Here is a 13,308-nt window from a genome sequence, read left to right on the forward strand (position 1 = left end):
TGATGCCGTGTAATTTTTCCGAAATGTTGTATTTAGCATGTTTTATAAGGTAAGATTTTCCGAAAAGTGTTGCATTTAATAAACTTTAAGAATTAAATAAAAAAAATTAATCCTGATGAGCCCCCCTCCCCTCCCCTTTTCTAAATTATAAGCCCCTCCTCTGATTATAAAAAAATAAAATAAAATAAAATAAAATTTTTTTTAATAAACCAAGAAAAATAAAATAAAAATAAATAAATAAATAAAAATGCCGTCTTTAATATGTTGTGTGTGTGTGTGTATATACATCTTATCTCTCTTGGCCGAGTGCGGACTTGAAAAAATAAAAAAAAAAAAAAAAAAAAAAAAAGGAAGTCATATGCAGCAACAACAACAACAACAACAACAACAACAACAACAACAACAATAATTAACAATTTTCCTTTTTTTTTTTTCCAAATCTGGAAAAGAATATATATTTTATTTTATTCTTTAAAATACGTTTGTAAGAGCAACTTGGTCTAGAATAATAACAAATATATAAAATGTCCTACATCTGCTCTTTTTTCCGTTAATTTTTTTATTAAAAAAAAAAATAGTTTCATATTAAATTATTCTTTTAAAAGAAATATATAAACATTTTTTTTTCTTTTTTTTTTTTTTTTTACTATTCTCTTCATCAAATGATCCAACCTCAATATTCTTAATAATTTCGCCTAAATGATTCAAATCAGAAAACCCGTTCCAACTCACCAATTCAACCTACACTCATTATACTTTCACCAAATCCGAACTTACAACAAAATGGCTCTTAAAGCGAAAATTAACTCTTCTATGCTCCCAGAGCTTAGCACTCCCAATCCTGTCAATCCTCCAACCTACTCTAAATTCGCACCAGCTTATGACCCCAATGATATGCTTGCCTCTTCTAAGAAGGGCGTTTATAAAATCACCCTCAACAGACCAACTAAACTCAACTGTATTGACCAGTCCATGATTGATAAAATTATTCCTCAACTTAGAGAATGGTCAGCAGAAAAAAATGCTCAGGTCATTATTATTAAAGGTTCAGGGAACAGAGCTCTCAGTGCAGGTGGTGATGTTGCAGCTCTTGCCAAGGATAATTACTACAATGGACATGAGGGATCCGCTCGCTCAACAATTTATTTCAGAGATGAATACTATCTCAACCACTTACTTGCTACTTACCGTAGACCTGTCATTTCCGTTATGAATGGAATTACAATGGGTGGAGGCGTTGGTATTAGTGTCCATGCCCCATTCCGCATTATTACAGAAAAAACTCTTTTCGCCATGCCTGAAGCTGATATTGGCTTTTTCCCTGATGTTGGTGGAACATACTTTTTGCCTCGGTTAGATGGTCAAACCGGTATCTACTTAGGCTTGACTTCTAAGCGATTGAAAGGTTATGATGCCTATGTCGCTGGTGTTGGCACCCATTTCATTTCCGAGTCTCTTCTCCCAGAAGTTGAGGCACGCCTTGTGGAGGTTTTCAGTCACCGGTCAGCCTCAACCCATGATGCTTTTGAATTGGTCAATTCTGTTTTAATGGAGTTTGAGTCACCACCACCTGAAGGTTACAAGTTTTTCTTGACTAGCAAGACTCGCAAAATGATTGATGAATGTTTTTCGCTGGAAACTGCAGAGGAAATTGCCGCAGCTTTAGCCGCAGATGGCTCGGAGATTGCCCTTGAGGCTCGGAAAAATATGCTTGCTAGATCGCCAACCTCGGTTAAAGTGACACTGGCTGCCATGAGAAGAGCAAGACACTTGGGAATTCGACATGCATTGGAAGCTGAGCTGCGCTTAGCTGAAAACTTTATGTATGGCAAAGAGTTTATTGAAGGAGTCAATGCCAAGCTCATTTCTAAGCCTGCCCGGGATCCACGATGGAATCCTCCTAGGTTGGAAGATGTCAGTGATGAGCTTGTGGAGCAGTATCTTGGGAACAGACCAAATAGTGTTGTTGAGGGCAATAAGTTTTTCCATCCTGAACACAATGGACTTTACCCAAGGCATCACTTTGGTCTCCCCGCAGAAAGACATGTTAAGGAATACATTACAGGAAGCAAGTTTGGTAGAAAGACTAGAGTATCTGCTCAAGAAGTGTTGGACTTTTTCACCCATGAGACTCAATCCAAGTATGGAGTACATGAAAAGATTCAGGATATTCTTGATCGTAAGACCAAGCCTCATCCTTTGAACAATAATCTTTTGGAATGGATTTACTAGAGTCATTTATTATTTATTATTATTTACATGGGCGTATCTGTTTTGTTTTTTTTCATTTTTTTTTTTCATGATTAGTATTTATCATTGTTTTGTTTTTTAAATTGTTTAAATTGTTTTTTGTGCTTTTTCCATATGTTAATTGATTAAATTTTTTTGCATTAATAACTAGTTTTTTTTTTTCCGATCAACGTATTTTGAGAGAGTTTTTTATATTTTTCTTTTGTTAAAAATAGAATTTTTTGCGTGAATATCTCAACAAAAATATACATATATCTATATATCTATATATCATATATTTGTTGATTGCTTCAATTTTTTTTTTTTTTTTTTCGTTTTGAAGATTCAATGTTTTTTTTTTTTTATTTTTTAATTGCCCAATTTCTACGTATTCTTGCGTATATCTCGGTTATTAAAGGATAGTGGGCATTCAATTAAAGAAGAGGGGCAAATGATAACAAAAGAGTATCCATTTACTCTTTTTCAAAAAAAAAAAAAATAATAAATTAAAAATAAAAATAAAAATAAAAATAAAAATAAATAAATTTAGGTTGAGAACTTGAAATCCAATTATAATTGTTTGTCTGTGTAGTTAGTTTTTCGGGAAAGTGTAACTGCATTACCTCGGTTTATGGTGATTGGGGATTAAAAAAAAACTTGGAGGTTTTGTGTGTGTGTGTGTGTCAAAAGAAAAATTCAAAAAAACAACGACATCCAAAACAGCCTTACAATGGGTTATCTGATAAAAAAAAAAAAAATTTATTAAAAATAGTTATTTATTATAATAATTATTTAATAAATATAAATAATAAAAATAATAAAAATAAATAAATGAAAGAGGGGTAGGAGGGGTAGACGCTTCCGGCGGTCGGATAATCAACGGTGGCAACGAAAACCGACCTTAACGAACCGCATGCTAATGCCATAGATATTGTCATTGCCATTGCCATTGCCATTGACATTGCCATTGCCATTGCCCTAGCAGTAGCCATAGCCGTAGCCGTAGCCGTAGCCGTAGCCGTAGCCATTTACAATATATATATATATATATATAAAAGCTTAGATAACTTAGATGCATCACCGGTACCCGCCCATTCAATTAGATATATACAAAAACACAATCACATTTATATACCTTGCTATCCAAAGAAAAAAAAAAAAAAAAAAAAAAAAAAACAGGAGGAGAAGCCATCTTTAGGATTAAATGTAGTATTGTAAGAACTTATTTTAAAAAACTTAATGGCAATAGTAAAGCCTAACTAACACAAACATCAGTATTAGACAAATAAAATAAAAATAAAAATAAAATAAAAATAAGGGTGTGCCGAATTTGCGCCGTTTATAAACAGCAAAAAAAAAAAAAAAAAATACATTGAAAAGTTTCAACCTCTTTTGATTTATTTTTCACAAGTAACAAATATTGTTTTTTTTTTTTATTCTTTTGAAAGTTCCAAACGAGTAATAACAAATAATATAATTAAAAAAAAAAGGAATCTTAGAAATTATGAACTTGAATTAATATCAAAAAAAAAAAAAAAAAAAAATTTACTTATCCCCCGAAATACTACCGAACTTTATCAAGCATTTGAAACAATCTATTTGAACGTTAGAGTATATATATAATCCAAATAACGGAGCTGAGTTTTTATTTTTCTTATTTACAAAATACTTAGTATCTTAATTTTCTTCAGTCGCAATGTAGATGCGTATTCGGTCGTAAAGTAGTTTCTGATTTGTTATTGTTTGTAGTAGCTTGTAGTAGCTTGCTGCTGTTGTTACTTTAGAAATTGAACTTTTTATTTATATATTTCTATTGAATCCAATTGAGTTTTACAATAAAGATTCATAATTATAAGAACAAAAAGTATCTATTTTTTTTTTTTTTTTTTTTTTTTTGGGATACAATCTTGATAACGACTATTATACCTTAATTTAACTTTTCAAGAGTATTAAATTAAAAAATAAAATAAAATAACAGAGTCATCAGTCATTTTTTTTTATTAAACATTTCACTAAAGTAAAAATTTATGTCAACCCTAACCTTGAACTCAATAACCTATACTTTTTTTTTTTTTTTTTTTTTTATTCCTTCAGAAATGCCCACCTTTTAAGTATATAAAAAGATGTGTGCGCACATATTCCAATTTTTTTTTTCTATTTTTTTTTTTATTTTAAATTTTAAATTTTAAATTTCCTCTTTTATTTTTTTTTTTGTCTTTATCTTAAGATAATTATCTTTCTTATTCAATATACTTTATTAATAAACTATGGATTCCCTTTTTTTTTTTTTTTAAATCTAAATATTCCCACTAGTTCTTAGTTCTTATCATGCTTCATATTCAATTCTAAAAAAAAAAAAAAAAAATTAATAATAATAATAATAATAATAATAGAAATTTTTTATTTTTAAAAATACTCCTAAATTCAAATCCCCTTTATATCAACTTTTCATTTTTAAAAAAAAATTGTTTTTTTTTCCTATCTTAAAATCAATTAGATATACTATAAAACTAAATATTCCAGTACCTTTATCATTAAAACACACATACAAATGCATTCATTTACTTAATCTTGTCCCACAAGAGGACTAAATGGATGTACCGAAGACTCCACCGCCTTGGTGGGTTCTTGGGCTTGCTGGTAAGCCTGCTGATTCAAAGAAACATTACTTTGGTTAGGAGAAAATTGTTCTTGTGCAAGCTCAGGCGAAACATTCTCAGAGTGGAACTGCTGCGAAGCTTCTTGATACTGTTGTGGTGGCAGAGGAGCTACCTGTGTTGGCTGTTGTAGATGTGCCTGTTGCTGTTGCTGTTGCTGTTGCTGTTGTAATTGCTGCTGTAATTGCTGCTGTAATTGCTGCTGTTGTATTTGATGTTGTATTTGAGCCTGTTGTTCTTGGTTAATATACTGGGCTTCATCCTGCTCAGGAATGGAATTGGCAGCAGCTGCTGCTGCTGCTGCCGCACGACCAACAGCTTCCTGTTGATCAAGATGTTGCTGCAGAAGCGATTCTTGTTCCTTTTCAAGCTCTTGGTTTTGTTGCTGGATTTGGCGCCTGAGCTGCTCGTGCTCTTCAGTAGCTGTTGTAGCTGCAGATGCTGATCTTTCTCTCGAAAGTCTAGCTTCCATTTCTCTAAGCTCACGTTCTCTCGCAACAAGCTCCATCTTCTTTTCATTAATTTCACGCTGTACACGCAGCTCAATTTCACGCAACTTTTCTTCTTCTCGTTGGAGTTGTTCCTCCTTTAGAAGATAAGATTGGTTGGCAAGATCCTCTGGGTTAAGCAGTGCGCTTTCACGGGGGTCGGAAATATTTTGCGAAAGCTTTTCTGTGCGGTATGTTTCGTACAAAAAGTCGTGAGTAAGATCCTTCAAGTCAGCCATGTGAGAACCAAGAATGGCAGCACGAAGAGAAGAGTAATCAGAGTAATCAGGATTTTCAATGTCGACAAGCCCCCAAGGGTATTTACGAGCACGAATCGGGTGGCCATTATAATCCACAAATTCAGTTGCCGAAACAATGGCAAATGGGAGCATAGCCTTTAATGCCGAATTCTCTTCAATGGTTTCAGCATCATCCTCTTCGACATCGTAGGGGAAATTGTAGATAGGAATGTTGTACTGCTCGATATCTTCCATGGTAAGCTTTTTGGTAAGAGCAAGCTCAGTAGGAGTCAAGGAATCGGCACGTCCAATGACAGGGATGACATTGACACGCTTGGAAAGACGACGCATAAGTTCGACATCGATTTCTCTGAGACCATGGCCAGTGGGCTCAATGAAATACAAAAGAACATGAACACGATTGTCCTTAAATCTAGGGTTACGTCTGATTCTGGACTCTTCAGCAAGAATCTCATCGTATTGAAGTTCAAGGTATTTTAAGATTTCGTCAAAGCAAGGCTCATTATCGATATTATCGCCAAACCCTGGGGTATCGACGATTGTGAGTGAAATTCTGGTTCCATCTTCTTCGTCCATTTCGACTGTTACAGGGTTGATATGGATGCCGGGCTCAATGTGGGCCTTATATGGGTCAAAGACCTTGGGTGCGGGAGTTCCAGATATGTTGAGAGTATCACTGAAAAAAATAAAAAAAAAAAAAAAGACAAGGTTAGAACATGTAGATTTCAAAAAAAAAATAAATAAATAAAATAAAATAAAGAAGAAGAAGGATCGAATAAATCATACTTTTGGTACTTGTTAGATTTGTCTAAAGCTTCTGTGGAGGCCTCGTGAGCCAAAACGGTTTGTCCACAGAGGGTATTGACAAAAGTTGTGCGGCCAGTCCCTGAGGCACCGCAAACCATCATGGTGAACTGGATGCCTTTCTTGACATGTTTCTTGCGACGCATCTAAAAGTTGAAAGTGTTAATAATTGATTTGAAAAAAAAAAAAAAAAAAAAAAAAAAAAAGATATTAATAATAAGAAATAGACATACCTCATACGTCGTTGTGATTTTAGAGGAAACTGAAGAAGGTCTCATGGTGTCTTTAAGGTAGTGCTGTTCAAATCACACACACACAAACAGAAAGATTTTGGTATAATAAGTAGAATGTTGGAAGAAGAAAAAAAAAACAAATTGGAATGAAAAATTCCTATATGAAACTTTATGAACAAAAAAAATAAATAAATAAATAAATAAATAAATAAAGCAAATAAGAAAAGATGAGATGGTTACTTTCTTTTGATGAAAATACCCAGTTTGAAGGTTTTTATTTTTTTTATTTTTTTATTTTTATATATATTTAGGCTTTTAGGAAAGGAGGTTGGAATTTTGTTTGTTGTTGTTATTGTTGTTTATTATTGTTTGGATGTTTGGAAATGCAACTATTTTTTTTTTCGTTTGTGTGACTTCTTGTCACACCTTTTTGTAACAAAAAGTCCCTTAAAAAAAACTTTTTACCCCTGAAAAGGCCACTTTTTTTGTTTTTTTTTTTTTTTTTTTTTTAAAAATAAAAAATTAAAATAAAAATAAAAAAAAAACGTCCATCTGCTTGTTAATAACCCTTGTGATCACGAGTGATTTAAAAACAGATTAAAAAAAAAAAAAAAAAAATTCATTATGGTTTGTGTATATATATATATATATATATATATATGTAAAGGCCATGTGAGAATTATTGATATAAACTTTTAATGCACTATCAACATCATCATCATCATCATCATCATCATCATCAATACAAACTATGTATTTAAACAGTTATTAATTAATTAAGAAAATTGGTGTTGTAAGATTACTTTAGAATAATTTAATTACTTTTTTTTTTGAATACAATCACAATGATTGAATCTTTTGTAGTTTTTAATTCAACAATTAAACCTCTCCCCCCCCCCCCCCTTTTTAACAGCAACTTTAGTTTATCATTATTGTTGTAGAGAGAGATAATTATAAATTCCCAAATGAAAACTTGAAACTTTCTAAAATGGAAAAAAAAAAAAAAAATAAATAAAAATAATAAAAACTTCAATTATTTTTTATGAGAGCTATTTAAGAATCATATTTTAAAAAGTTTCTTACTTAAGACTTATAACATAAACTCTTTTAAATATTTAAAAACCCAAACCCTTTAGTTCCTTTCCTTTCCTTTCCTTTCCTTTTTTTTTTTTTTTTTTTTTTCATGAATAATATTAAAGCTAAGCTTAAATAATAAACTCATTCAATTCAAGAATATTAAATATATATTTAATTTAATCAATATCCTCATTTAATGAAGTTTCATTTTCCCCTTTTCATTTTAAACTATGTCTTTCTCAAATGGAATTGATTTCCCCTTTTCATATCCAGACTTCTCTAGTGGTGCACATTCAAGAGCTGAGAATTATCCTGGATGGCCATACTTGGACCCCCTAACATGGGCCTCGAAAAAAGATGTCAATGATTATTATAGAGTTGCACATTATTTCCGTCGTACAAACATATCATTCCTCACCTATTTCTTAATAACCCATCATATGAGTTCAGTCTGGAATGGCGATGGTGCTGTAATCATGGCTATTTTTTCCGTTGATGCGTACGGAGCTTGGGTTTGCAAGGATGCAGATAAGCCAAATGTTCAGAAAATTGTATACGACCATGTCTATAAACTATTCCAACTTGAAAAATTCCCAGATTATGAGCTCAGGTATACAAAGTCTTTAAGTATATTCCCCGTTCTACACATCAAGCCACGAAAACCAGTTCCGCCTGCAAGGGAATCACAACTGAAAAAACATGTGCGTAATATTGGTGACAATAGTGCTTTAAAGGATATCAGTATTTACATCAAACATAATGAACGGCTTTTCAATATTACAGTCATTGCTGAGCATGACTTGGATGTACGTACAAAAGGACCTGTTGTATCCTATATCATGAACCACTTAAGCGAGGTTTATAAACTAGAGGAGGTATCAAAGCGACTAAATCGATTATTTCCTAAAGAGTTTGAAGTCCGTATTACCATGCCTCCAATCTTGAAAAATGATACAGAATCAGCTGAACCCGTACGAGAAACTCATGGTTATACTGTACTGATAGCCGTTTATATTCCTCACGATTACAAGTTTGTCTCGAAAAATAAAAAAAAACACAACTCTTCTAAAATATCAACAAAGGCAATCAGCGCGAGTGATACAAAGGATAAAGATACAAGCAAAAATAACTCTTCAGTATTAAAAAAGAGCTCGAAACTACCCGAATCACGCTCAGTAGACGAAGTTATTGAAGGCTGCTTTGATTTAGTAGATCCAGTCTTTATCAAGGATGCCAAATCGTTATCTTTATACAACCGGCGATCCAAGTATAAGTATCAACCTTTAGACGCCTCAGCAGGACAAAAGAAAAGGAAAAATACAAAACCAATGATTTCCAAGTCGAAGGAAAAAAAAGATCTTTCAGACACCATACCTGAATCCTACGATGGGGGGATTCCGCTCACATGCTTGACTCCAGGGAAAATTGTTTTGAAAAAGCAGGACCCGAGAGCGTTTACTATGCAGGGATTTATAGCAAACAAACTCCCTCTTTGCTACTACTGTGGTGATTTTGGGCATTTAAAGAAAAATTGCCACAAAAACCCGGACCGGACCGGCGAGGCTGGGAAAAAGAAATGGAGACAGAAGCAGGAACAGAACTTAAAGGAGAATGTATTGGATCGAATTAAATAAATAAACGCGAATTAAAAATTTATTTTTATTTTTATTTTTGTTAAAGTAAACGCGCGTAACTGACACGAGAGAGAGAGAGAGAGAGAGAGAGAGAGAGAGAAAAAAAAAAGTAAACAATGACACAGACTTTTTTATTGTTTACTTTTTTATTTTTTTTTTTTCAATCCTAATTTTTATTTTTTTTTTGTTTACACTAACCAACTAACCAACCACCCATAAATCACCAACATGAGCATTTCACGTGAAGAACAAGGATACTTAGATCTGTGCCGTGAAATCATTGAGAACGGCGAGACCCGATCTGATCGAACAGGCACAGGCACCAAGTCTATTTTTGGGCCTCCACAGTTGCGATTTTCTCTTTCTGGTGACACTCTTCCCTTGCTAACCACAAAGCGAGTCTTTTACCGTGGAGTACTGGAGGAGCTGCTATGGTTTGTCCAAGGATGTACTGACTCGAAAAAACTTGAAGAAAAAAACATTCACATTTGGGATGGCAACGGGTCTCGCGAGTTTTTAGATTCCCGTGGACTGTCACACCGGCGTGAAGGCGACCTGGGACCTGTGTACGGGTTCCAGTGGCGACACTTTGGAGCCGAGTACAAAACATGCGACGACGACTATACAGGAAAAGGCGTAGATCAGTTGGCACAGGTGATCCACACAATTAAAACTAATCCATATGACCGGCGGATTATTCTCTCGGCATGGAACCCGGCAGATATCCCACTTATGGCGCTGCCGCCGTGCCACATGTTTGCCCAATTTTACGTACACAATCCCAACACTCCGGAGGCTAAGTTGTCATGTCTTTTATACCAGCGGTCATGCGATATGGGGTTGGGTGTGCCGTTCAATATTGCATCGTATGCGTTGCTTACCAAAATGATTGCGCATGTGTGCAACATGCAGGCCGGCGAGCTAATACACACCATGGGTGATGCACACGTCTATCTTGATCACATTGATGCACTCAAAGTCCAGATTGCTCGCACTCCTGGTGAGTTCCCGACGCTTAAGTTTGCACGTGAGATCAAGGACATTGATGACTTTAAGTACGAGGATTTTATTTTGGACAACTACAAGCCGCAGAGTAAGATCGAAATGAGCATGTCTGTATAAACATTTACATATTTATAAATTTACTGGGATTTTGGCTTGACAATGTATTTTTCAAGATGCTTGAATAGTTTCTCAATGACAGTTGGCGACGTTCCAATCACAGAAGGCGCTGCATCAAAAAGCGTTTTGACCAGCTCTGTATCGTCGCCCTCTGGGTCGTACATTTTGTATCGGTGTCCTGGTCTTAAGAGCTTCCCCATGTAGCGTGTGTTTTTGAGATCCATTATGGAACTTTTTCGCGGGATGACTGGATTTGAGAAGTGGTTATGTTCTTTAAATTTGCGAATGTTGGAGTAGTACAAGTTATTCATTGTTTGGGCCTTGTGATTCCAATACTCGTTAAGCGCCTCGTTCACCTGGGCCTCTCGTGAAGGTTCCACATCACCAGGATACTGAAGTGCGTCTGCGTAGTCTTCAGAAACTGGCATGTTTTCTTCGTTCACGTCTTCCCAGCCTTCATCATTATCTTTTTCTTCTTTACCTTCTTCTTCATCTGTATCAGCAAACTTTGTAAGCTGAATTTCGTAGGGAGTTGTTGTGGACTGAACTAGCTGGTTCACTTCAAGCAGAATATGGTCATCCGGTTGAGAAATTTTTTGTGTTTCTCGGTTATCTTCAACAGGAATTTCCATATCCTCTTCTCCCCGTCTATAGATACCAGTTTTGGTCTGTACAAATTCCTCAAAATCAGAATTAGAATCAGAAGAAATCTCCTTGTCTGGACGGTATAGGTTAGAATTTGAATTTGAAAATAAGTCTCTTTCCATGATGGGGCCAATTTTAGGGAGCTCTGTGCGATGCACTCCATTACGTTTAAGCTCTTCATCACTGTTTAATTCTTCGTCTTCTTCGTTTTCATCATCGCCATCGTCTTCTTGGGTATTATCAAAAGACTGCGAATTGTTTAAGGTTCGTTTTTTACCCTTTCTTGGTGGCGCCTTAAACAGAATGCTATCGTGAGGATTGTATGGTTTAGGGTCTCTCTTTTTTAAAGGAAATGTTTTGCGCATAAACCGAGTCACACCTTCTCGTGATTTTTTTTCATTATTAACCACCTCGTTTTCGTCATTATAAACAAGATCCTCTGCCCAATCTAAACACCGCTCGAGTCGTTCTGTGTTCCAATAAAGAACATTTGTAGGATCTATGTACCCAAATGAGTCAGTTTCAACCCATGTACGGTAAACCATGCTTTGCCACAGCTCCCAGTCAATAATTTGAGCACCAGGCTCATGAGGTTTAGGATGCCGAATGACATTATCGAACCCGTACAAGATTTTGCACATGAGAACAACTAAGGCGTATAATGTTCTATCGTCCGAAGAAGAGTTGGTTGTTGGGTCGCTTCTGGTAATGTCAAAGTCAATTTGCAAGATTTTAATGAGACGCAAAACGGCAGGGTATATTTCCGGAGGAAGATAAAGCATATATATGAGCTTTATGAGGAGTGGGTTTATGGATAAGTTTGGTATTTCATATTCGTGTTTTTTGCAAAACATGCTTCCCATTGTGTTGACCTGATCATACACAGAGGTATCCAGGAACTTGTTATCAAATTTGATGACATGATTATGTAGTTGACTGAGGTGGAGAGTTTTTTTGAATTCTTTAGGAAGAGAGTTGAATGAATTCATTTGTGGATATTCGTTATTGTAGAGCCAGCGCATGAGATCACTAATGTAGATTGGATACTGGACTACGCAACAAGCTAGGTAGATGCAAGCCAAAGGCCAAGCTCTTGGTTGTAGATTAACGTTTGTTCGTAGGGGAGGTTTGTAAGGTGCAATTTGTTTGTATCGACCTGTTTTGATTTTGGTCTTGAGCGGGGTTTTGTCTTTGAAACGAGTGGGCTTAATGTCATTTTCTGATCCAGATACTTCTGAGTTTGATTCGATACCACTGGAGTCATCATGGGCCTCGAAGGTTGGTCTATTTGTTATATAGTCGACCCAAAGTCCGAAAAGCGCTCTGGAGACGTGCTACAACAGGTTAGCAGGTACAATATTTACATTGCTTAAACATACCATAATGTCTGAGGGGGCACCTTTTTCTTTGACTAGGAACTCTGCTTGTTGTTTAAGAATGTATGTCAAAGCTTTATGTAGTGATTTGGTTACTTCTTTTGGAGAGGCCTCTTCGGGTTGGCTGGCAGCCTGTGACCGGCGGTCGGCGATCATGGATCCGGTCACACGCATATAACGACCCTGTTCTCCGCCGCCTTCATCTTCTGCCATTTCAATGTCACCCTCACGGACGTGACCATTTCTGCAAACATGCTGACCATCAATAATGCGCCAGTGCCTGCTGCGACAATTGTCGACTCCACAGACGGGGCCTACGGACCATCTGAGCATTTTGATGATGAAGATGAAGATGAAGATGAAGATGAAAATGAAGATGCTGGGCTTTATGGATGACAAGAAAGACCAGCATAAAAAAATCCTAAAAAAAATCCTTAAGCGAAAAAAAAGCCCTAACCCTCTAATAACAGCCGCGCGGAACATGTACACGCGATACCCGAGACCCGAAATAGAGCCCGAAACCCTTCTAGATGGTAGAAATTCCTTAAAAATTTAAGTGAATGGAACTAATTGAAATTTGATAAAAAAAAAAAATGAAGAAAAATTTGTTTTTTTTTTATTTAACAAAAACGCGAAAAAAATAAATGGTTGAAATGTTTTACAGACGCGACTTAAATTTTTTTTTTTTTTTTTTTTTTTTTTTTAATTTATAAAATTTATATTTTTAAAAGCCCGGATTTTTTTTTTTTTTTTGTTTACTTTTTTTTCACTCCCAAAAAAAAA

General features: G+C 35.2%; 5 protein-coding genes across 5 annotated transcripts; 3 read left to right on the top strand and 2 right to left on the bottom strand.

The window, feature by feature from the left end:
* Nucleotides 1–699: 699 nt before the first annotated feature.
* On the top strand, nucleotides 700–2,232 carry SAPINGB_P002619 (mitochondrial 37S ribosomal protein mS47; the record flags this gene model as incomplete). Its single annotated transcript, XM_031997337.1, has 1 exon — nucleotides 700–2,232. One exon carries the CDS (start codon nucleotides 700–702, stop codon nucleotides 2,230–2,232), a length of 1,533 nt encoding a protein of 510 aa, XP_031853228.1.
* A 2,562-nt stretch (nucleotides 2,233–4,794) lies between these two features.
* SAPINGB_P002620 (uncharacterized protein) lies at nucleotides 4,795–6,716 on the bottom strand (the record flags this gene model as incomplete). The annotated part of the gene is made up of 3 exons (XM_031997338.1): nucleotides 4,795–6,310; nucleotides 6,421–6,584; nucleotides 6,672–6,716. 3 exons carry the CDS (start codon nucleotides 6,714–6,716, stop codon nucleotides 4,795–4,797), a joined length of 1,725 nt encoding a protein of 574 aa, XP_031853229.1.
* Nucleotides 6,717–7,978: 1,262 nt separating this feature from the next.
* Nucleotides 7,979–9,382, top strand: SAPINGB_P002621 (uncharacterized protein; the record flags this gene model as incomplete). Its single annotated transcript, XM_031997339.1, has 1 exon — nucleotides 7,979–9,382. One exon carries the CDS (start codon nucleotides 7,979–7,981, stop codon nucleotides 9,380–9,382), a length of 1,404 nt encoding a protein of 467 aa, XP_031853230.1.
* Nucleotides 9,383–9,610: 228 nt separating this feature from the next.
* On the top strand, nucleotides 9,611–10,504 carry SAPINGB_P002622 (uncharacterized protein; the record flags this gene model as incomplete). Its single annotated transcript, XM_031997340.1, has 1 exon — nucleotides 9,611–10,504. One exon carries the CDS (start codon nucleotides 9,611–9,613, stop codon nucleotides 10,502–10,504), a length of 894 nt encoding a protein of 297 aa, XP_031853231.1.
* A 20-nt stretch (nucleotides 10,505–10,524) lies between these two features.
* Nucleotides 10,525–12,858, bottom strand: SAPINGB_P002623 (uncharacterized protein; the record flags this gene model as incomplete). The annotated part of the gene is made up of 2 exons (XM_031997341.1): nucleotides 10,525–12,483; nucleotides 12,529–12,858. 2 exons carry the CDS (start codon nucleotides 12,856–12,858, stop codon nucleotides 10,525–10,527), a joined length of 2,289 nt encoding a protein of 762 aa, XP_031853232.1.
* Between the last annotated feature and the right edge of the window lie 450 nt (nucleotides 12,859–13,308).

Source organism: Magnusiomyces paraingens (assembly GCF_902498895.1).
Source record: "Magnusiomyces paraingens strain CBS 517.90 genome assembly, contig: contig2, whole genome shotgun sequence".
NCBI classification, from domain to species: domain Eukaryota; kingdom Fungi; phylum Ascomycota; class Dipodascomycetes; order Dipodascales; family Dipodascaceae; genus Magnusiomyces; species Magnusiomyces paraingens.